We start from the raw sequence: 24224 nt of genomic DNA, 5'->3' as shown, positions 1-24224 counted from the left end.
TTCAAATTCAATTCAAATTCAAAAACGAAAGGCGAAGAGAAGAAGGATACATAAAGACTTACGGAATAATAATGAAAAACAATGTAAAGGCAACTGTGCCCACCGGATGATAGTGTCACCATCCCAGATTTGATACCTACTCGTGACTCCCTCCACTCTCCTCTCTACTAATTTCACCCCACTGCTGGTCTAATTGAGCATCGCCATGGCGTAATTGATACAACGTTGAGGAATTCAAGCCTATCTCATCAGTAAGATAGTCTTAGGGTGACTTAGTAGCCTTTGATCATCGCGGACCGGAAACCACTCCTTAAGAAGGTGAATGTCTAAGCTCCATTGGACAAAAGAAGGTAAGAATTTTTTTTACATTTTATTAATAATTACTTAAATAATCACGTAATTTCATATTAAAATTAATATAGCTGTGGTTAATTAATATAATAAAATATATAATTCACTTGACATAAAATTAAGCAATATTAAAAGTGGTTAGTTACGCTGTTTGCATTAATAATTTTTGTACCAGCAGTCGATGTATAAAGATATTTTAACTTATTATAAGAGAAAGTACAGTATTAGCTTATGAAGCCTTATATACCAAGCACAGCTACACGTCCAGCTTAATTTTAGAGAAATAAGCTTTTAGGGTGATACTTTAGAATAGAATTTAATTAGTTAAGAAAGAGAAAAGGGTATGTACTGTAGGGGTGAGAGAGAAACTATGTAGATATGAGAGAAGGTATGCAGATATAAAAGAAATGTGTAGAAATGAAAGAAAGCATGTAGAGATAGGAGAAAGCTTATACTATAGATATGAGAAAAAATAAATTGAAAGTTGCAGTTCGTGGAGGCAAGGGAGATAGTGTAGGCAAGGGCAGGATCCGCCATGGTGAGTGATAACGCGTGCTTGTAACACTTTCCCGTCACTTTAAATCATGTAGAATGTGCGGCTTGGGTGTGGGTATAGAGCATGGGTGAGGGCTAGGTCTTGGGGCATGGGTGTTGGAGGGATATTGAGTAAGTGATTAGGCTTTAAGTTCTCCCGACGAAAAAAAACCCAAAAGTCTTCTTGTTCTTCTCTTACCGCGCCTATAGGAGTCGTCTGAGTGGCTTGAGATATCTTCAGAATTCGTATGCTTGGCCAAGTGACGTACAGCAACCGTCTGATTGGCCTGAGTGACGATGAGGTTGACGAGACTGGCAAACAAGAAGACGCTGGGGATATTCGGAGTATGTTGGTTGGTCGCCACTTTCCTCACTGGTTTGGGGATGTACATGACATCCTGCTCCAGTCACTGGTCATCACTCGCCACCACTGCCTCCACCCCCAAACTCCTCACCACTGCTGACAAGTTCCGCAAAGTAGGTTTACAATATGGATGTCTGTTTATATTGCAATTTTCTTCTGTCAATTTCTTTCTAATTGTGTCGGTTGTATTTTCTGACCATCTGTCTTTTTTATGCTTTTCTTTATTGATCTGTCACCTTTACAATATAACTTGCATGAAAAGAAAAATAAGTAAAGATAGATACTCAGCAAAATCCTCATCCAAGTTTATATTGATTAAAATATGTATAGACAGTTCAGGTACACAGTATAGCATCTATAGAGACACTGATATATAGTATAACAAGGATATACGTAATGGATGTATATAGTATAATATAGGCAATTAATGTATATCTGCTCGCTAACCTAAATGTACTAAAGACAATTCTCTTTGTTCTATTAAGTTTTCGATTGAGTTTATTGTCATTTTGCAACTTAGGGAAGAGATATTTTAATTTCGTTCATCTATTCCAGTTTCTGCCTTCCTTGGTTCACAATTATTCTCTAATTGCTTATCATTATGTGCTCAAGGTCGTTCATTTCTTATTTTTATTCCCTTATTTTATGATTTTGCTCCAACATCTCTCGTTACTGTAGTCAATATTACTACGCTACTTCATTTTCTAACAACATAACGTATCCTAACGAGGTTTTGTAAAACGACATTTCGAATTGACATTTTTTACTTATATAACAATTATAACACGTAACTATTGATTACGTGTTTAATTAATATATTTCACATTCTTGCTAATCTGTGTGTCGATATTGAACCAAAGGGGAACTAATTAACTTAGCCGCAATGTTGCTTCACTTTTCTTTACAGGTACTTTAACGGGCATTGTTCGGTGGATTTGGCATCCTGTGTACCGCCGGCAAGGCCATGGGCTCGTAACACAAGTCTTGCCCGCGGTGCCCACTCTTTCTCTGTGGAGTGATGTCAGAGAGTAACTGCCAGTACATCCTTTCCTCACACAGCCAAACTGTGCAATGCTCTGCCTTCTTCTGTGTTTCAATCCTATTGCAACCTGTCTCACTTCAAAATGCTGGTTTTCCGGTATTTGGTGTAGATCAAGTCTTTTTCTCTTTTTTTTTACTTTTTTCGCCCTCCGGGCCCTGTTGTGGGTCGATGACCTGTGCTCTGTTGGGCTATCCCCGTATAAAACGAATATATATGTTTTGGTAATTTACAATGACAGCACAACGGATGTGGGGGCTCGTGGACGCTTAGGGAGGGTTACTTGATAATGGTGACGGGTTTCCTGTTCAACTTGGCGGTGCTGGCGGTAATGGTGATTACTCTCGTCATTGAAAGACGCTCGATCACTTCTGTCAACAGCATCAGACAGGTAAGTGAATACGATATACCATCTAACCTGAACCTGACAATCTAACCCAGCTTAACCCTTTCGCCGCGTTTCACGCACTTACCATTTTATTCTGGCTACCGCCAGACCATTTTATTCAGCTTAGGGTAACCTCCCTCTGCAAAAGGGTTAACCTGACAACCTAACATAATCTTAACCTTTACCTAACCTGTCCTAACCTAACCTAACTTCAATCCTTAACATGACCTAACCCAAACCTAACCTAACCTAACCTTTATATAGAAAGAATTAATTTGCTATGTTTATAGTTGTATCTGAATATATTAGCATTATATATTAAGTTCGACTTCAATGTTTTCGCCATTTCCAAGGGGTCACTAACTCATGCATACTCCACGGAGTTACGCTTTCACAAAGGGGTTACTCCTTCACCACGGGGTTACTAACACGTTCAGTACATCCTCCACCACAAGGTTACTAACACGTACCTCCTCCACCAAGCTAACTCTCGCCTTCACCTTCGACAGGACTCTCCACCAGACTACGATACCCTAGCAAGCTCTGAGACGCCTCCGCCATCCTATTTCGAACTGGAGATAGACCAGCAGAACTGTGACTACAACTCCTCCGTTACGTCTACCCTCACTACCCCACCCCCAGCTACCCACTTGGAATATACACAATTGTCATCTAAAATTAAAAGTTGGCTTCAGAAACCTGGATACCCGCTAGGAACAGCTGTAAATACATCACAATGTATATTAAGTCTTCAGTACTAAGAAGGGGTATTGTACTTGACCGCCTCCATTTTCCCAACTGTGAAGTCAGGTACCTTTTTTTCAATTGATTTTATTCTAGATTATTATTAGTTCGGATGTATTTAAATTATTTCCACTTTATATGTTAAGCATTCTTCTTATAATGTTTATGTCACATTATTTAACATGATATTAAAAAGAAAAGCGATAATCTGACCTTTTATTGGTAGGAATATATGGGTGACCTAACCTTGTGCTCACTATATCCTTATGGACTTACTGATGTATATCTGAAGGGTATCTTGAATTTGTTTAAAGACTTAGTAAGGCGTAGGGATGCTGGGTGCGCGTAGTTCGCCATCGAGAACAAAGTAATATATATACACTAATAATGTTCTGTAGAGCGCGACTTACGCACCAATTCTGTACATATAACACTAACAACTTCACTGCTATTCCTCTTTATTACGTAGATGAGTAGTTAATGTTCAAAGTTGGCATGACAATTATTATTATCCGCAAAGACACTCTAAATATACTGAGACAATGGAAACGGGTTTGGTCCTATTTTGTTCATTATATCATTGATGGAATTTGTCCAGGTAAATTATATACATACTGCAGATATACAGTACTCTGTACCTGGACTTATTCTTACAAATTGATTGATTGATTAAAAATATAAATATTATAAATATGAAATATGAAACAAATCAGGAGTTATATATGAAATAACTGAAAAAGACTTGACTTTCATTAACATTATGCTAATGTACTAACTTGATGACGTCATGGCCCCAGAATGTAGACTCAGCAATAACAACTAATTACAAGTGATAATACGTAATATAAAATAAAAATAATTGATAATATTTGATATTTACAATAATGAGGTGTCACGTACTGTACGCCTCTTTAAACAGGTAAAATAACTAACTATCTCTCAAATCTAACATAACCTCGGTTTCTACAATGTAAACCGTTAATAAATACACTGAATTTACGGTATTTTGACAACCGTTGACTGCGTAAGGGTCTGTAGGGGGACAAGTTCAAACATTATTATCGTCATCATTATTATTATTATTATTATTATTATTATTACTTGACTGGCTTTCCACACACACCACCATCATAACAGTGAGTTAGCAGTGGCATTAAACTTCTTGGAATCTTATGTGGAGATATATGATGCCAGTAACTATTGACAGCCAAGTAAGTTCTGAGGCTATAAGTAATAAATCCTGGTTCTGGCGGTCCTCCAAGAGATTGAGATATGAGAGACGTGATATAGTACTTTGAGTTACAGTTTAGTGATAAGTGTCTCTTAGTGAGGAGAGATAGAGATTTGGATTGAAGACTTAATATTAACCTACCTAAACTAACGCTAGCCTAATCCAATGTGACCAAAACTAACACAACCTAATTTATGCCATCCCCCACAGCTATACGTCGGAGGTGTCTAGTCTTCAGGTTGGGGGTGTTTAACCCTCAGGTGATCCGAACACAGGGGTATCGTAACTATACCCGAGACTTACAGTAAATACTTTTTTGCACTCAGTGGCTATATCATTTCTCATGTATAGAACCAAACACACACATGTGCTTGAATACCCCAGACAGAGTGAGGCCAGACATAATACCTCAACACTCCTGTACCCACACATTTGTGAACAAGTCATTCCTTATGTCCAGAACTAAACAAAGAATTTATTTGAAGTACTCTGTAACATTCAATGCCATAATATCCGGACCACTGGGGTTAGTTATACTGACCCTTGTGAACTCGACTCTGTAATCCTTTTGCGCTAACGGTCACATGATGAGTATGGGGTGCACACAACTAGCCGCCGTAAGTGGCCAAAAAAAAAAAAGCACCTTGAAATTTGCAGGGACAGCTCCTGTAACCAATAGGACCTGGAAGTCTTCAGGAGAGAGAGGGCTGTGGTACTCGTCCGTGTAAATTAGCATCCTCATCTTCTTGAGTTTGGCCTCTTGTTCAGTGGCGGGCTTTGTACGAGGTAGGCGAACCTAAGAGGCCACCGAGGAGGATTTTTCTTGCTTATCTAATTCAGTTACCTTCTCCAGATCCAATGGAACATGGTTGAAGGAGGCCACGTAACAACAGGAAGATGAGATACACTAATAACCACTCTGGTAGTCGATGAACCAGGGTGGCGATGTATCCTCGTCGTAACTCTCTCCGATAATGAAGATAAAGTGGAAGAATCTCTGGGGGATGGAAGTCTACAAAGTTCCCCTCTGAGTCCAACCTCATAAAGGTATAATTGTCGTCAACTCCACTGCTGCTAGACCCATATTCAGGTGAGTTGAACAGTTCCGCGGCATCCCTGGTATAGCGAACGTCATTTAGATAATCCTCCCAGGAAAATCCGCGGTATGGGGAAGAGATATCATGCCAAGAGTAATCTCTCCTGGGGGCTTTCTGAGTCTTGACTTGTCCTTCGTCCTGCGGTTGGCTGTGTGAGAGAGGAGAGTGACAACTGTTGGGTTTAATATTATTATTACTTATATTATATACTATTGTTTTTAGTACTATCATTATTACTACTACTGCCACTACAGTCTACAGTACTATTATAACGAGTACTATAAAAGTTCCCTACATTAGTAACAGTAGTCTTACTTATAAAATTAAGTAGTACATCTCTCCTTATATACACACAAGTCGTAGTTTCATTAGTAAGTTATCGAACAAACTTATATTTTTTGACGGTATCAGAATAAGTTGACAGCATGTTTTATTTTATCGTTTTAATTAAGAGTAAATGATTAGTGTTATCCTTTGTTCACTCATTAACACACACACACACACACACATCCTGTTCTGATCATAATATTTTTGTGTGGATTAATTTTTATAATTTTTCTGTGATGTCGAAGTTGTTATCAGTGACAGGATTCAGCAGCACCTCACCAAACACCATTACCACTACCGTCACCATTACCACTACCGTCACCATTACCACTACCATCACCATTACCACTACCGTCACCATTACCACTACCATCACCATTACCACTACCGTTACCATTACCACTACCATCACCATTACCACTACCGTCACCATTACCACTACCGTCACCATACCACTACCGTCACCATTACCACTACCGTCACCATTACCACCACCATCACCATTACACTACCGTCACCATTACCACTACCATCACCACTACCACTGCCACCATTACCACTACCATCACCATTACCACTACCGTCACCACACCACTGCGACCACCACACCAGTGCCCACCATCACCACTACCATCACCATTACCACTACCGTCACCATTACCACCACCGCCCACCACCACCACCTCACCACCACCACCACCACCACCGTCACCATTACCACTACCACCATTACCCACTACCGTCACCATTACCACCACCGTCACCACACCACCTCCACCGTCACCATTAACACTACCATCGCCATTACCACTACCATCACCATTACCACTACCGTCACCATTACCACTACCATCACCATTACCACTACCGTCACCATTACCACTACCATCACCATTACCACTACCGTCACCATTACACCGTGACCATTACCACTAGTGTCACCATTACCACTACCATCACCATTACCACTACCGTCACCATTACCACTACCGTCACCATTACCACTACCATCACCATTACCACTACCGTCACCATTACCACTACCGTCAACCACCACTCACTACCGTCACCATTACCACTACCGTCACCATTACCACTACCATCACCATTACCACTACCGTCACCATTACACTACCGTCACCATTACCACTTACCGTCACCATTACCACTACCGTCACCATTACCACTACCGTCACCATTACCTTCTCGTCACCATTACAACTACCGTCACTCACACTAATTACCGTCACCATTACCACTACCATCGCCATTACCACTACCGTCACCATTACCACTACCATCACCATTACCCACTACCGTCACCATTACCACTCATCAACACCATTACCACTACTGTCACCATTACCACCGTTACCATTACCACTATCATCCATTACCATTACCGTCACCATTAATTAACTACCGTCACCATTACCACTACCGTCACCATTACCACTACCGTCACCATTACCAATTAACACTAACACCAATTTTTCATCACCATTACCACTACCGTCACCATTACCACTACTGTCACCATTACCACTACCGTCACCACATTACACTACCATCACCATTACCACTACCGTCACCATTACCACTCACCATCACCATTACCGTCACCATTACCACTACCGTCACCATTACGTTAATTCAACATCACCATTACCACTACCGTCACCATTACCAATTACCGTCACCATTACCACTACCGTCACCATTACCACTACCGTCACCATTAACACTACCATCGCCATTACCACTACACCGTCACCATTACCACTCTACCATCAACTACTACCACCGTCACCATTACCACTACCGTCACCATTACACCATCGCCACCACACCACTACCGTCATTACCACTACCGTCACCATTACCACTACCGTCACCATTACCACCACGTCCCATTACCACTACCGTCACCATTACCACCACCACCGTCACCATTACCACCACCGTCACCATTACACCACCATCGCCATTACCACTACCGTCACCATTACCACTACCATCACCATTACCACTACCGTCACCATTACCACTACCGTCACCATTACCACCTACTGTCACCACTTACCACTTACCATCACCATTACCACTATCATACTATTACACTACCGTCACCATTACCACTACCGTCACCATTACTACTACCGTCACCATTACCACTACCGTCACCATTACCACTACCGTTACCATTACCACTACCATCACCATTACCACTACCGCACCATTACCACTACCGTCACCATTACCACTACCATCACCACTACCATCACCATTACCACTACCGTCACCATTACCACTACCGTCACCATTACCACTACCGTCACCATTACCACTACCGTCACCATTACACTACCGTCACCATTACACTACCGTCACCATTACCACTACTGTCACCATTACCACTACCGTCACCATTACCACTATCATCACCATTACACTACCGTCACCATTACCACTACCGTCACCATTACCACTACCGTCACCATTACCACTACCGTCACCATTACCACTACCGTCACCATTACCACTACTGTCACCATTACCACTACCGTCACCATTACCTTACCGTTACCATTATTGCACTGTCACAATTACACTACCGTCACTATTACACTACCGTCACCATTACTGTCACTATTAACTACCGTCACCATTACCAATTACCGTCACCATTACCACTACCGTCACCATTACTAATTACCGTCACCATTACCTTTACCGTCACCATTACACTACCGTCACTACTACTACTGTCACCATTACCACTGTCACCATTACCACTACCGTCACCATTACCTTACCGTCACCATTACACTACCGTCACCATTACACTACCGTCCTTACACTACCGTCATCATTACCACTAGTGTCACCATTACACTACCGTCACCATTACCGTCACTATTACACCGTCACCTCTCATTTACCACTAGTGTCACCATTACCTACCTACCACCGTCACTACCACTACCGTCTACTACCGTCACCATTACCACCCGTCACCATTACCTTACCGTCACCATTACTACCGTCACCATTACACTACCGTCACAATTACACTACCGTCATCATTACCACTGGTGTGCCTTCCACTTCGTCCACTACCGTCACTATTACACTACCGTCACCACTACCACTACCGTCACCATTACCACTACCGTCACCATTACCTTGCAATCACCATACTTTACCGTCACCATTACACCGTCACTATTACACTACCGTCATTACACTACCGTCATCATTACCACTAGTGTCACCATTACCACTACCGTCACTATTACACTACCGTGACTTACCATGGTGAAGGTCAACCGCTAACTGGTGTCTGGCTGCCTCGGCTCAGCTCGGTATAGTTAACAGTTTTACTGCTACAGGGAAGCTCTGACGTAAGTATCCACTCTGTATGACAACAGTAAACATTGCCACCAAAGCTGAAAATCCTATTATAACAGGTAGTAGATATTCATACAGACGTTGTAGATAGACCAGTGTGATGTTGGGAATCTCTTGGTGACGTAGGAGTATAAATGCATGATAAGTTTTATTTATTTCCATTGGTATTAATCTTCCGTATAAATAAATATAAATTAGTGTTTTCAAAAATTCATAAATTAACTTATCCTTAATTGGAGATATAACTTATAAAAAGAGACTAGGTTCAATGTCGTTGTCATTTTGAACATCGTGAGAGGCGGTAAGATAACATTAGTCGCCTTTATCACAATTCTCTCTTGTTGACGTGCTATAGAAGGGTTAATGAAAGACAATAATTATGAAATATATATTAAAGCATCATTATAACCTGGGAGAGGACTGACCTTGAACTTTGTACAGTAAGGTCACTAACCACACCATACACACAGTAAGGTCACTAACCACACCACACACACAGTAAGGTCACCACCATACCAGTAAGGTCACTAACACACCACACACACACAGTAAGTCACTACCAACCACACACAGTAAGGTCACTAACCAACACACACAATGTCACTACCATACAGTAAGGTCACTAACCACCACACACACAGTAAGGTCACTAACCACACCATACACACAGTAAGGTCACTAACACCATACACAGTAAGGTCACTAACCACCATACACAGTAAGGTCACTAACCACCATACACACAGTAAGTCACTAACCACACACACACACAGTAGTCACTAACCACCACCACACACAGTAGGTCACTAACCACACCATACACACAGTAAGGTCATCACACCATACACAGTAAGGTCACTAACCACACCATACACAGTAAGGTCACTAACCACACCCATACACAGTAAGGTCACTAACCACACCATACACAGTGGTCACTAACCACACCACACACACAGTAAGGTCACTAACACACCATACACACGTTAAGTCTAACACACCACACACACACAGTAGGTCACTAACCACACACCACACACAGTGGTCACTAACCACACCATACACAGTAAGGTCACTAACCACACCATACACAGTAGGTCACTAACCACACCATACACACAGTAAGGTCACTAACCACCATACACACAGTAAGGTCACTAACACACCATACACAGTAAGGTCATAACCACACACATACAGTAAGGTCACTAACCACACCACACACACACAGTAAGGTCACTAACCACACCATACACACAGTAGGTCACTAACCACACCATACACAGTAAGGTCACTAACCACACCATACACACAGTGGTCACTAACCACCATACACACAGTAAGGTCACCACACCATACACAGTAGGTCACTAAACACACCACACACACAGTAAGGTCACTAACCACACCATACACACAGTAAGGTCACTAACACACCATACACACAGTAAGGTCACTAACCACACCATACACACAGTAAGGTCACTAACCACACCATACACAGTAAGGTCACTAACACCATACACAGTAAGGTCACTAACCACACCATACACACAGTAAAGTCACTAACCACACCACACACACACACAGTAAGGTCACTAAACACCATACACACAGTAAGGTCACTAACCATACAGTAAGGTCACTAACACACCATACACACAGTAAGGTCACTAACCACCATACACACAGTAGGTCACTAACCACCATACACAGTAAGGTCATAACACACCATACACAGTGGTCTAAACACCATACAACACCCATCACAAGGTCACTAACCACACACACAGTAAGGTCACTAACCACACCATACACACAGTAAGGTCACTAACCACACCATACACAGTAAGGTCACTAACCACACCATACACACAGTAAGGTCACTAACCACACCATACACACAGTAAGGTCACTAACCACACCACACACACAGTAAGGTCACTAACCACACCATACACACAGTAAGGTCACTAACCACACCATACACACAGTAAGGTCACTAACCACACCATACACACAGTAAGGTCACTAACCACACCATACACACAGTAAGGTCACTAACCACACCATACACACAGTAAGGTCACTAACCACACCATACACAGTAAGGTCACTAACCACACCATACACACAGTAAGGTCACTAACCACACCATACACACAGTAAGGTCACTAAAATACCCATAAACCCTTTAAGTCAACTAAACTACATAACCATGAGCAAATCCTGGATGCTGGATAACTATGAAGGCTTATTAACACTAGGGAAATTATACTTAGTACTTATGTCTATCAACACTGTACACGCCTCACATCCAACCATAGTACACTGTGTAGCTGAACAAGATGTTATAATGGTAGCTGTAATCTGCATGAGGTCACGGAGTTAGGTTAAGGTTAAAGTGGGGTTAGGTTAGGTTAGGTTACGTTACGCTAGGTTACGTTAAAGTATGGGTTAGTTCAGGTTAGGTGGAGGTTTAGGTTGGGTTAGGTTAAAGTTTGGGTTAGTTCAGGTTAGGTAGAGGTTTAGGTTGGGTTAGGTTAAAGTTTGGGTTAGTTTAGGTTAGGTAGAGGTTTAGGTTGGGTTAGGTTAAAGTTTGGGTTAGATTAGGTTAGGTAGATGTTTAGGTTGGGTTAGGTTAAAGTTTGGGTTAGTTCAGGTTAGGTAGAGGTTTAGGTTGGGTTAGGTTAAAGTTTGGGTTAGATTAGGTTAGGTAGATGTTTAGGTTGGGTTAGGTTAAAGTTTGGGTTAGTTCAGGTTAGTTAGGGGTTTAGGTTGGGTTAGGTTAAAGTTAAGGATTCAGGTTAGATTAATTACAGTTTGTTTGGGTTTTGGCTTGAGTTAGGTTAGGTTAACTTCAGTTTAAATTAGGTTAGATTTGGGTCAGGTTAGGAATAGGTTAACTTGTGATAGATTCGGTATAACTAGCTTATATTAAGTTAGATTTGGTACAGCTAGCTTACTTTAAGTTAGGTTAAAGTTAAGTTAGTTTAGGTTAGGAAAAGTTAGTTTATGACTAAGTTAGCTAAGACTAGGCTTGTTCTCTATTAAGAATTATCCCGACGAATTGATTTATTTCTTCATTACCTATATTCATTACAATAGCAAACCATCACAAAGAAGTTATCACAACAACAAGGCTTCAGTAATCTCTAGATACCTAACCCCCGAATTATGGCAACCTGCAAACAGCTACCAAAACAAATAGGCTATCTACAGTCTATGGTACTGTACACTTGTCAACATTTCTCAAGTCATTTTTTAAGCAAAATTGTTTGTGCAAAAAAAATATCATGACGGAGATACTAAGTCATTTATTCATTTATTTATTTACTTATTTATGGCCTAATGATCGCTTTTTCAGTTCTGACTTAAAGATTTCTTTTTCTCCAATAACGACTGATTCCAATAATAGCTCTTGGCCATACAGCATATTACGTTTAAAGTAACATATACGAATCTATTGCCCTTAATCTAAACCCAGCCCAAACTATCCAAGAATCATTAAGTCTGGTTAGATTAAGTCATGATAGGTTGTATTTCAGGTTGGGTTAGATCGGGATAAGCTGGGGGTGGAGTAGGCTTGGCTTGATTACGTTGGTTGCTTCCTGTAAATTGAAATAATAAATGACAAAACGGTCCCGTGTGTGATACTTTTTCAACATTGTATTTCTTGCCATTCTCAAACTACGCAGAATTTCAGGATAAAGTGACAACCAGCGCACTTCTCCAAGCAAGACTTTATACATTATTTATTCTCCCTTCACAAGACGGTCAGGGATATACAAGGGATATACAAGGTTTTAGCGCGAAAAAAGTTTCCATTTTGTATGTCCCATCGAGATGTAAACAGAATGAGTGTGTGTGAGCTACCCAAGGCCATTTAGAAAACCATTTAGAACGAAAAGAACTCAGGGAGTTTGATATTCTTGGCCATTTATGATACAAACATTTTTTAGACACATCAACCCAAAGACAAAACCATTTTATGACGTTAAAAAGAAAATATATATATATACTGTATAATATAAAACAGGGAACTTCAAGACACAAATTTGGAAACTTTAAAAATATTATTATCATCATTATTATTATTAATCTATTTGGGTAGGTGTAGATCGTTCTAAAAATTTATAAAAAAATAAAATAAAATAAATAAATAAAATACATCTCTAAGAGTATACTTCAGGCTTGAAAAACGACTCTGGTAAACCAAGCATCATGTTTGCACCACCCAACAACACACATCGGAGGGGTAGAATGTTGTTAGTGATGAAAATAGTATCAAATATGTATACCTAAAGTAGATGGTAAAGTTGCTGGAGTGTGTGTGTGTGTGTGTGTGTGTGTGTGTGTGTGTGTGTGTGTGTCAATTAACTGTGAAATCGAATGCGCAGAGATCAGTGAAACCTGGGTAAATGGTATACAGTTGCGATGTATTTCCAGACAGTACACACAATATAGAATGTTAAGTAATATAAACACTAAATATGTCTTAAACTGAAATAAAAAAAATATATAATGCGTATATGGAAGTGCGTTATCGATATCTACTCTCATCCGGAAGAAGATGATGACGTCATGGGTTCAACAACTGACGCTGATCTTACCAGCTTTTACTGTTGACAGTGTATATGAGTACAGTATGGTACACCCTTCATGGATATTAAACTTGTAAGTATTTAAAAATCTGTCTTAAAACAGAAAATATGTTGTAAGCATAAACTATTATTTTTTTTTTTTACTATGTGGCCAGTCTTCCCGCGGTCTTGTTAAACTCAGCCACCCGTTGTCTGAGTTAGTTGATAAATACTGTAAGTATTTTTTGACATACCACTGTACATATAACATCGTTCAGGGTGGCCACTTGTAACACGATCTTCTACGGTGTTCGCCAGAGTCGTTCTCCACGCCTGTATTTATAACGCCAAACTGTAGCAACAATAGTTCTTAACCATACCAAACTTTGAAGGTAATTCTTTATTATAGTAATTACCTCTTAAGCTTTATCAAACCTTGGAGATATTTCTGAGTGTAATGAACAACTGTGAGTGACTTACACCTGTTTATATGTTAGTTATATCCTGGGGACTCAGTGTTAATTTAGTCGCCATTAACTTGTCACAAGGAACGGGGCGGAACTTACTTAAGTCTTACCTAAATATTACCATCATTAACATTTTCCAACATACTGAAATTTTTAAAATCAATTACTTAGTCAATTTACACTTTAATAATACAATTTATATGAATATCTACTCTAACTGATATTTTTCATTGGTGTTTCAGTTACAATGTAAATTATCTCTTATTTACTCAACATATTTCTCTTCCTCAGTTTCACCTATCTCGACAACTTTCTTTTTCATGTAAGCATTATAAAACAGAGTACAGTACAGTACAGTATAGGAAGTCTCTTGGACACAACATTCACAAACCTGACAACAAAAGAAGTCGTCTTTACCTGTCAACCACACCTCTACAGTACTGTTTATCTTAAGCGTGGATGTTATTTACATCATTACAGTATTTTAACATTACTTTAACATCCTGTTCTTAGCAGAAGTTTAACTGCTCTGACTCAAGGCTAAAACATTGAATCAGAGGACAACTGGAAATAAATACAAAAACATCTACTATTAAGTTTGTAAGATATTTACAAATCGTCAAATATACAAACATTGTATAACAATGTTTATTATTATATCACATAAAGGGGCGCGGGTCGTATTGTTTACTAATAATATTTTTTAATTCCTAAACGCAGAGTACGAATCACCAAGTATGAATAAATGTAAATATTAAACATTAGTTAACCACATAAGGAAGCTAGCCACACAAAAGCCCCCAGAGACAGTACACAGGCCACAACCACCCCAAACATGGAGGAACAATTAAATCTATTTTAAAACATTTGAAATTTTGTTTGGTTGCGGAAACTAAATGCATCACAATAACATTTCTATAGTCCCGCCGTCTTTTAAATAATGTTAATAATAAAATAATTTTTTTTTATAAATAGAGCAGAGCTAAGTTAGTTTGTACAATATAAGCTTAGTGTCCGCATCACCGCACCAGCAGTGATAAAATATATTAGCCCCGCGTCCCTCTAAGTTTCCAAAAGGACTGTTATTATCTTTGAGTCTAGAGACCATGGGTACGGCCCCTACTTGGTGATGAATTCTTTATATGTGTAAACTGTACAGTGCAACAAACTATATGAAAACAAGATCAGTTGGGGGTAATAAATATTTCAGCTTTTAATGTGGAGTGATTGTAGGCAAGGCTCCCAAGTTTTCAACCTTACCTAATATTATTTAAACTAACCTAAATTACCTGTCTGATATAAATAATTAACTCAGATAATCCAAATAATTACTTAAACTAACCTAACCTAACCCCCAAAACTAACCTAATCTAATCAGACGTAAATCCAAATAAGCTAAGTTTATCTAACTCAAATGTCAGAATCTAACTTAAATATGCTAATCAAACCTAGCTTAATCTAACCATAGTAACGTAATCTAACCCAGATAAGGTAATTTAACACAAATAAGTTAATCAGGCACATATCAATTAGCGTTTGTGAGTTGACTGAACTCAGATGGCAGGAGACAAAGTTGATTGGTGAGGTGAGGTGAAGGCTGCCATCCTGAGTGAGTGGGTGGTGGGCGGGTGGGTGGGTGAGGGCGGCTCACTGGTTCTCTAACTCATACTCGAGGGGGTCATGTAGGCAGGTGAAGAAGAACTTGTTGAAGGCGTTGATGAGGTGGTATCTGTTGAGGTCCAGCATGTAGTCGTCGTCTGTGTACACCTGAAAAAAAGAGGAATACACTTGTACGCACATACACGTTAAGGTAAAACAGTCATGAATCGACATGCGCACACACGTACACACAAACGCACACTACAGCACGGACGTTTACGTTATTATTGCTACGAACTAAATGTCATATACAGTATATATATTTTTTAGGGAAACATTACAAAAGTTCTAAATAACTCGGGAACATGATCAATAATCTCTACATCTTCGTCATCCTCAACTGGCATTCAACATCTCACAAAAAAAACAAAGTCTAGAGAAAAAAAAAACGATATTTCAACACATATCTATGTTACTATTTTTCTATTCAAAGTTTTTTTTTTCCAGTGTAAACATCGCGTTACGGTGCTGGCGACCTGCCCTTGTGGTCTGCCGGGCTGGACAACACACCACGCATCAACAACCTGACGAGAAACACACGGTAAGATTTTGTTGTTGTTTTTACTGACGTCACTACCAGTCGAGAGTGATCTTCCTTTTGAGGGGACTGTCGAGGCAGGACTTCTGAAGCATGAAGCGCTCCAGGATATTGTAGAAGTGAGTCCGGACTGACGTGAGCTGATACGTCATATCCGTGTATACCTATGAGAGGGGGAAACAGTGGTAAGGCGTCGTGGGTATACCTGTAGGAGCCCCCACTACCCGGGTTATATCTTTGGTATATCTGTAGGAGCCCCCACTACCCGGGTTATATCGTGGGTATACCTGTAGGAGCCCCCACTACCCGGGTTATATCTTTGGTATATCTGTAGGAGCCCCCACTACCCGGGTTATATCGTGGGTATACCTGTAGGAGCCCCCACTACCCGGGTTATATCTTTGGTATATCTGTAGGAGCCCCCACTACCCGGGTTATTTCGTGGGTATACCTGTAGGAGCCCCCCTGGTTATATCTTTGGTATATCTGTCCCCACTACCCGGGTTATATCGTGGGTATACCTGTAGGAGCCCCCACTACCCGGGTTATATCTTTGGTATATCTGTAGGAGTCCCCACTACCCGGGTTATATCGTTGGTATACCTGTAGGAGCCCCCACTACCCGGGTTATATCGTGGGTATACCTGTAGGAGCCCCCACTACCCGGGTTATATCGTGGGTATACCTGTAGGAGCCCCCACTACCCGGGTTATATCGTTGGTATATCTGTATATAGGTCGGTGGGTGTATGTGTAACTATACTACATGGTACGTGGTTGGGTGTAAGTGTAAAGGAACTAACTATATACTATACAAGGTGTTCATAGTGTATATGTGTCAAGTTATTCACCTTTAGTACAGCTGTAGTTATACATTAGTACTTAGGACTGTGGTAAAAGCATAAATATTAATTAAAAGTATTTTGCCAAAGAAAAAAGTGAACGAAGATCTGGAAAAAAATATAGTGTGAAAAATGGGAGACATAATGAGTGTTTATGTGAGGGAGGAAGCGGAGGGACTTACAGTATATAGGTGGAGGCTGAAGCAGAAATAATAGTAATTAAAATATACTACGTAAATGATAATTAAATATGTTTATTTATCTAAGGCAACACAGTAATTAATTAATCTTTCTTGAATTATATAACAGTATAAATAAGGCAGTTGTGTTTAATAATTATTTATGTCTGTTAAGCAAAACAAAACTGTCATACAAACAAACATATAAAGTAAAAAAAAAAGCTTTATAAATAAAAAAACCCAAATATATTGGAATTTAGTTTAGCTTAGATTAGAAAAGTAAAATAATCTACTTGCTTATGTTATTGTAAGCTCAAGTGTTGACCTCTGAGGCTGGTGTGTCAGGGTCAGGCCTTATGTTTGTACTTCAATAATATCATACGTCTGGCAGTGATGTACCGTACAATCTGCCGCCATTTCAACTTGTAGAATAGATCGTACAGTTTCTACCGTCTAACTATTTCAATCGTCGTACAAACTACACGAAGACGATGCTACAGAAGAAAAATTGTAACATATCACAAAATTTTCCTGGATATTTGTAGTATATTATGTTCAATAGTTCACTGGGTAACTCTCTTAGATCAAATTCGCGAGGTTATGGTCGCCAAAATGGTATCGCGGACAAAGTTACTCGTATAAATTTGCCGAACTTTGAGAATACAGGTCCTGGTGATGGGTGGTGGGCGTGTGTAAGTGAGGGGGTGGGCGTGTAGAGTACCGCGGGCGTGAGACTTAATCGGAGAGTACAGGTGTGGGTGTAAGGGAAGGAACCAGAGTAGGCGTGTGTGAGGGCGGGCGTGTGTAGAGACGTACCACATGAGTGAAGTAGGACTCCTGGGAGATGAGGGCGTGGGCCAGGAGGAAGGAGTGGTGGGCGGAGGGGTCGCGGGTGCCGTGGGCTAGCAGCACTCTGTTAGCCCCTAGGTGTGGTGCCAACCGGGTCAAGTCACTGTCCTCGTACCGGCGACCTGACCCCTCACTCTCCGCTGACCCCAAAAGACGTTCCGCCCAGAACGATCCTGTGAGAGAGTAGGGAGTGAGAGAGAGAGAGAGAGAGAGAGAGAGAGAGAGAGAGAGAGAGAGAGAGAGAGAGAGAGAGAGAGAGAGAGAGAGAGAGTGTGAACGTCTTTTGAGTGAGATAGCCTGGAAACGTAAAGAGAGAAAAGAGAAGGATGAAAGAGGAAACATGATGATAGATGGAAACTCAGATTTATTTGAAGGGAAATTTGGTTGTTGTCCCAATTCGGATTTACGAATTGAATCCGATTAAATGTTTTTGTAATTCTCAGATAACAACCAAAAGCAAAAGTAATTTCCGATGTGCTGTAATGGAAGCAATCAATTGTTGTTTAAGAATAGACGAGAAGAGGAAGAGAGAGTGACGGGGAAAATAGAGAGAGAGAGAGAGAGAGAGAGAGAGAGAGAGAGAGAGAGAGAGAGAGAGAGAGAGAGAGAGAGAGAGACAAGGAACTGACCGTGGGCCCGCCAGTCTACCACGGGGTTGACAGCAGCCACACACTTGAGCAGATCTGGGGCAAGGGCAGCGGCGTCCACGGCCAGCGAGGCTCCTGACCCCCACCCCCACACACCCACGTTCAGGGGATCTAGGAAGTCGAACTGCTGCAGCATCTTCCTGGAACACAAGACAATTTTTTATATCATCCTGGAAACACGGAAATTGGTGGTTAATCTTCACGGAATACAAGAAATTGTCTTTTTGTTTGGCCTATTAGTGTAATAACCACAGCTTCTACTTCCTCACTTCTGTCGCTTATAAAACAACTAAAACTTACGGTCCTACACTGCAGGTATCAGCCATCGCCTTTGTTTGTACTGACTCTGTGACTCTGGAATGACACTCGTTAACTAGAGTGGTACTAACTGTTTGAGTAATGACAACGTACTACTGTCTTTGACTGTATACAATGGTTTTGACTGAGTGAACTTGAACTGGCACAGACTGGTGATTGATGGTACTAACTGTATGACCCGCGACTGGTATTGGGCGAGGGTGTGAGTGGAGGCGCGGGTGGACGGGTCGCCTCCCCACAGCTGGACCCGGGCGTGGGCGACCTGGTGACCCGAAGACAGGTACTCCTTCCATCCCAGGTGCCACAGTCTCTCCTCCACGTCCTGTTCTGCCGGGCCGACCCTACACCACCAGGAGGAAGAGCTCACATCAGTAGTGTGTTACAAAGGGGACTTGTGACTTAGTTCAGCGACTGCAGGTGCCTGAGGTATGATGCCCGTTAGAACAGATACAATATAAATTATCCCTGACAACAGCTAATAATGTTTACTTGTGTGATAAAGACTGTCGTAAACGATATGAAGGAGGCGAAATTTTATGATTAAATTGGGAGAGGCATCTTTAGACGTAGGGGAGAGAGAGAGAGAGAGAGAGAGAGAGAGAGAGAGAGAGAGAGAGAGAGAGAGAGAGAGAGAGAGAGAGAGAGAGAGAGAGAGAGAGAGAGAGAGAGAGAGAGAGAGAGATAACTCACATCTGGACGACGAGGGGGAAGAGGAGGGTGTCGTCATCTTTGGACCAGCCAGGGGGAAGCGTGAGGGTAACGGCAGCATGTAGGGCCGGCGCCAGGGCCACGTCCATCGAGTATACTATGGGCAGGGCCAAGTCTTTCAGGGCCAACCTGTGACCCAGCAGTGATACCAGATTATTTTACAAAGCTTACAACAGTCCGGAGTGACTCGTACAGTAAGGTTCAACCAGCAGTGAGTGTAATGGTGTAGTATATATGTTGGGATGATACGTATAAAAAGATAAAGTAATTCTCAAATATAGGAGTCCTCGATCTCACTTGGTTACTGAATTATAGAAAACGCGGGTCTTGGACGGGTAACTCCTCTAAACATAACCAAACCTCAGACCTTAGAGAGAGTTTAACACACCTAGACTCTGATGGTACAACAGAGGTAACTCACCTTAGTTTAGATTGTTTGTTTAGAGGTACGACGGGGCCACTTCCATCAAGGGGGAGGAGGTGTGAGGAAGGGAGGTCGGAGCCCGTACAGATGACCACAATATGTGTAAGAGTGGGGCTGGGGTAAGCCATCACGTAGGGGCACCCCATGTGACAGGTAATGCAGTAGACCTTCTGGTGCCCCATCGACACACTGTACACCTGCTGGCGACCTGCCCCGTTCTCCAGCTCTGCCCAGAGGAAGGTTTTAACACTCATGCAATGTTTATCTCACCTGATATAGATTTTTAAGTCAGTTTCTAATCCATTAAATGCTTTTATATATATAATCTCTTTTAACAACTGTAATGGCAGCAGCGCCATATATAACGATTGTGAGTAACATCATAATCTTAGGGACAAATTTAATGGCATCTCTCTTGACAACTTTTGTATAAGACGACCCCCTGCCCTCCCCTGCCCTGCCCTGCCCTCTCCTGCCCTGCCCTCCCCTCTCAAAGGGTACACCAAGACAACATCACTGGCCCTGTGTCTCACCTGAGCCCCTGAAGTAGACGAGGCTGTCATTGAGCACGTAGCCGAGGACCTCAGTCACATGGTAATCCTCCAGGGTGAGTGGGGCATGCCGGCCCTCGCGCGCGCCCACCAGAGCGACGTGGTTGTGCCAGGCGCCAGACAACGTCCTCACTGACCAAGGGAACACTGCCCAGCTGCCCGCCCACACCACCGACCGCACCACAGGCGACACTCCGCCCCCCTCCTTGTGGTTCTCGTGTACCTGAGGGCATGGCAAGAGTCGTGGTGGAGTTCCTATGATCTCTTGTTTACATTGTTTCTTGGCATAAGTGTACTCTCTCACTCTCTCTCTCTCTCTCTCTCCACCAAGACTCACCAGAGAACAGTTCCACAGAGCTTGGTGATCGCAGGTGGAGAGGATGGCCGTAGTCTGGTCCCTCGAGGCCCAAGACGCCCACACTGTCGACCCGTCCACCCACCCCACCGTGACCAGGTAATGGGACCTGTGGGGGGGGGGGACACCTGGTTAATGGGAGTCTCTCATAATGCGTAATGGGATCAACGCGGAAGATCGTCGTTAATTTGCTCCCTGTATTAGCCCCGGTCTAACACACAGCAATAAATGTGGGTTACATACATTAGGTTTATATAATTACATCACCCACGGTAACTATGAGCCGTGAGTAGTCATTAAGTGGACACATGACATTGTATTCCCACTGTACCCTCACACCTCGGCCGTAGAGTTATCAATTAAAGTAGCCGGCTATCACCAGTTCAACTCCCGTCTCTGAGCCACTGAGACGTGTGTTCCAAGAAGCTAATTATACCCAAGGCTTCGTCCAATATTAACGCTCACAGGTTAAACATCTATGAATGTTGCTTCCAGTTCACCTCTAATTAGTGACTCCACCGGAAGCTACAGCATGCCTTAGTATACATAATGGGGTACCTAGTTAGACACTCCTGTGGTTGAGATCGTAGTTAATGGGGTTCCCTTATACACAGTGAACTAATAGATAATGGGAGATAGTTAAGTCTTCAGAAAATGATTATAGAGTGAACCATAAGGTGATATAATCAGTGATACCAACACTCTGATATAATTTAACAGTCGAGTGTAATAGACAAATTATATACCTCCTATAATCTTCTTCTGGTACATGTTTCTCTTAGATTATAATAAAAAAATAATGAATTAAATATAATTCATTAACAAAGGTAAAGTAGAAGAAATCCATAACATGTCAATAGAAAATAATTAATTAGTTGTCAAGGAGACCAACTCACACGATACCAAAGATTAATAGACTGACCAAAACAACAACAACGCTGCCAGACGTATAAACACGGAGGTACAGTATGGCTTATTAGACACTATATACTGTAGGTTAGCCATTAGACATACTCTTTATAGCATGCTCTGGTAGGTATACTTATTATAGACATATTGTTAAAGATGTTTAGTTTGGTGTGTGTGTGTGTGTGTGTGTGTGTGTGTGTGTGTGTGGAGGGGGGTTATAGTGTGTCATTGGATCTATGCAAGAGCTATGTAATCATCTTCACACACACACACACACACACACACACACACACACACACACACACACACACACACTTTGAGCCACTAAAATAACCTTCAATATAACAGAACGTGAAGTATATTAATTAAGGAAGGGACAGGTAAGGTGAACAACAGTCATCCAAAACACAGGTGTATGACAGGTATATAACAGGTGTATGACATGTATAGAATAGGTATATGACAGGTATATAACAAGTATATGATAGGTATATAAATAGGGATATAAGCAAGTATATAATAGGTACATAAACGTTATATAATAGGTAAATAGTGGTATCATAAGAGGGTGCTATAGTAAATATATTCAACTAAGGGAACAGTTATACAAGACGTCAGGTAATGTTGCTACGGAACACCTTAGCTTACTTTACTTGATAATTAAACATCCTAACGCTACTTGGGAGGAGACTAGGCTTTGGTACGTCTAGGTAGGTTAGTTGAGCGTTAGGTTAGGTTAGTATTAGCTTTGATTAGTGTTAGGGCATTGAATTATTAGGTGGAAATAGGTTAGCGTTTAATCTTCAGGTGTTCCGATGATATATGATGATTCACCTTCAATTACCTGTACGATATTTCATTAGACAAATATTGATTGAGGTGTAATTAAGTTAATACATTATAACAACAAAAAATTATGTTATTTATGTTAATTAATAATAAGGCTTCAAAGACGAAACAAATGAATAGGAGAATGAAGTGACGAAAGGAAATAATTAACGTCCGAAAGAATGGAAGAAATGAATGTAATTATAATCAAAATAGCGAAAATAATCAGATAATGCCACTTGGAACTAGACAACGAAGACGCCGCGCCACCAACACCGCTGCTGCGTCAGACCACGAAACAAGTCACGATTATTTTGCTTCACTACACTTATTATTAACTCACAAACTTCATAAACTGATCCATCTTCCCCAAAAAAATAAACCGTAATAATATATATTTTCACGGTAAGAAATCTCAAACTTGTCATACTGTAGATGTTACTAAAGAGAGATAAATTTGATTGTCATATATGCCTGAGGATTTAACTGCCTCGGTGATATGTGTTTAACCGACCTTGTAGCTGTAGCGCTTGAGGACATTAAAACAACATTTTACCTCATATCAAGGAATTATTTATTATATTTTTTAAGTTTTGTAAAATTTAGAGAATTTATTAACTGATCTATTGCTTTAAGACCTCAGGTAGATGTACAGGAATACACTACACAACAGATAAAGTAGGTAGAGTAACTAACAGAAAGACGAACAGAGATAAATTTATAGGCAGATTAACTAACAGTCATATTAACTAACAGACAGATTAACTAACAGATAATTAACACTTAGATAATTTTCACTGTCAAATAACTACAATAACAGGAACAACAAGATCATTTTCAACGGCAAACAACTACAACAACAACAACAGGTGACAAACTACA

The 24224-nt window shown here is 41.0% G+C and overlaps 2 protein-coding genes across 6 annotated transcripts in view; one reads left to right on the top strand and one right to left on the bottom strand.

Annotated features, from left to right (window-relative positions):
* The first annotated feature begins 62 nt into the window (after positions 1-62).
* LOC121868412 lies at positions 63-3627 on the top strand. The gene is made up of 4 exons (XM_042369026.1): positions 63-350; positions 1096-1362; positions 2530-2679; positions 3186-3627. Exons 2-4 carry the CDS (start codon positions 1183-1185, stop codon positions 3435-3437), a joined length of 582 nt encoding a protein of 193 aa, XP_042224960.1. The 5' UTR covers positions 63-350; positions 1096-1182; the 3' UTR covers positions 3438-3627.
* A 9174-nt stretch (positions 3628-12801) lies between these two features.
* The window catches only part of LOC121868409 (prolyl endopeptidase FAP-like), an 82402-nt gene continuing 70979 nt past the window's right edge, over positions 12802-24224 (bottom strand). For 4 of the 5 annotated variants that reach the window (XM_042369019.1, XM_042369018.1, XM_042369023.1 and 1 more), the window contains 9 exons: positions 21588-21714; positions 21233-21473; positions 20697-20925; positions 20258-20404; positions 19738-19908; positions 19232-19389; positions 18570-18775; positions 16736-16897; positions 16216-16303 (listed from right to left, as the gene is read on the bottom strand). In XM_042369019.1, coding sequence (XP_042224953.1) covers positions 16769-16897; positions 18570-18775; positions 19232-19389; positions 19738-19908; positions 20258-20404; positions 20697-20925; positions 21233-21473; positions 21588-21714 — 1408 coding nt within the window. In that variant the 3' untranslated portion in view covers positions 16216-16303; positions 16736-16768. Of the gene's footprint in view, positions 16304-16735; positions 16898-18569; positions 18776-19231; positions 19390-19737; positions 19909-20257; positions 20405-20696; positions 20926-21232; positions 21474-21587; positions 21715-24224 lie in introns of all 5 variants that reach the window. The other variant, XM_042369021.1, reaches the window with a different exon arrangement.

This window comes from Homarus americanus, unplaced genomic scaffold (genome assembly GCF_018991925.1).
Source record: "Homarus americanus isolate GMGI-L3 unplaced genomic scaffold, GMGI_Hamer_2.0 scaffold19318, whole genome shotgun sequence".
Taxonomy (NCBI): domain Eukaryota; kingdom Metazoa; phylum Arthropoda; class Malacostraca; order Decapoda; family Nephropidae; genus Homarus; species Homarus americanus.
This window is presented reverse-complemented; position numbering and strand designations above follow the sequence as displayed.

What these genes read in the sequence shown, in the direction of transcription:
- LOC121868412 (XM_042369026.1), top strand. Translation starts at nt 1,183, where the DNA reads ATGAGGTTGACGAGACTGGCAAACAAGAAGACGCTGGGGATATTCGGA. An exon ending in CTGCTGACAAGTTCCGCAAA is followed by an intron (nt 1,363 to 2,529) that starts GTAGGTTTACAA and finishes TTACAATGACAG; the next exon opens with CACAACGGATGTGGGGGCTC. An exon ending in CTGTCAACAGCATCAGACAG is followed by an intron (nt 2,680 to 3,185) that starts GTAAGTGAATAC and finishes CACCTTCGACAG; the next exon opens with GACTCTCCACCAGACTACGA.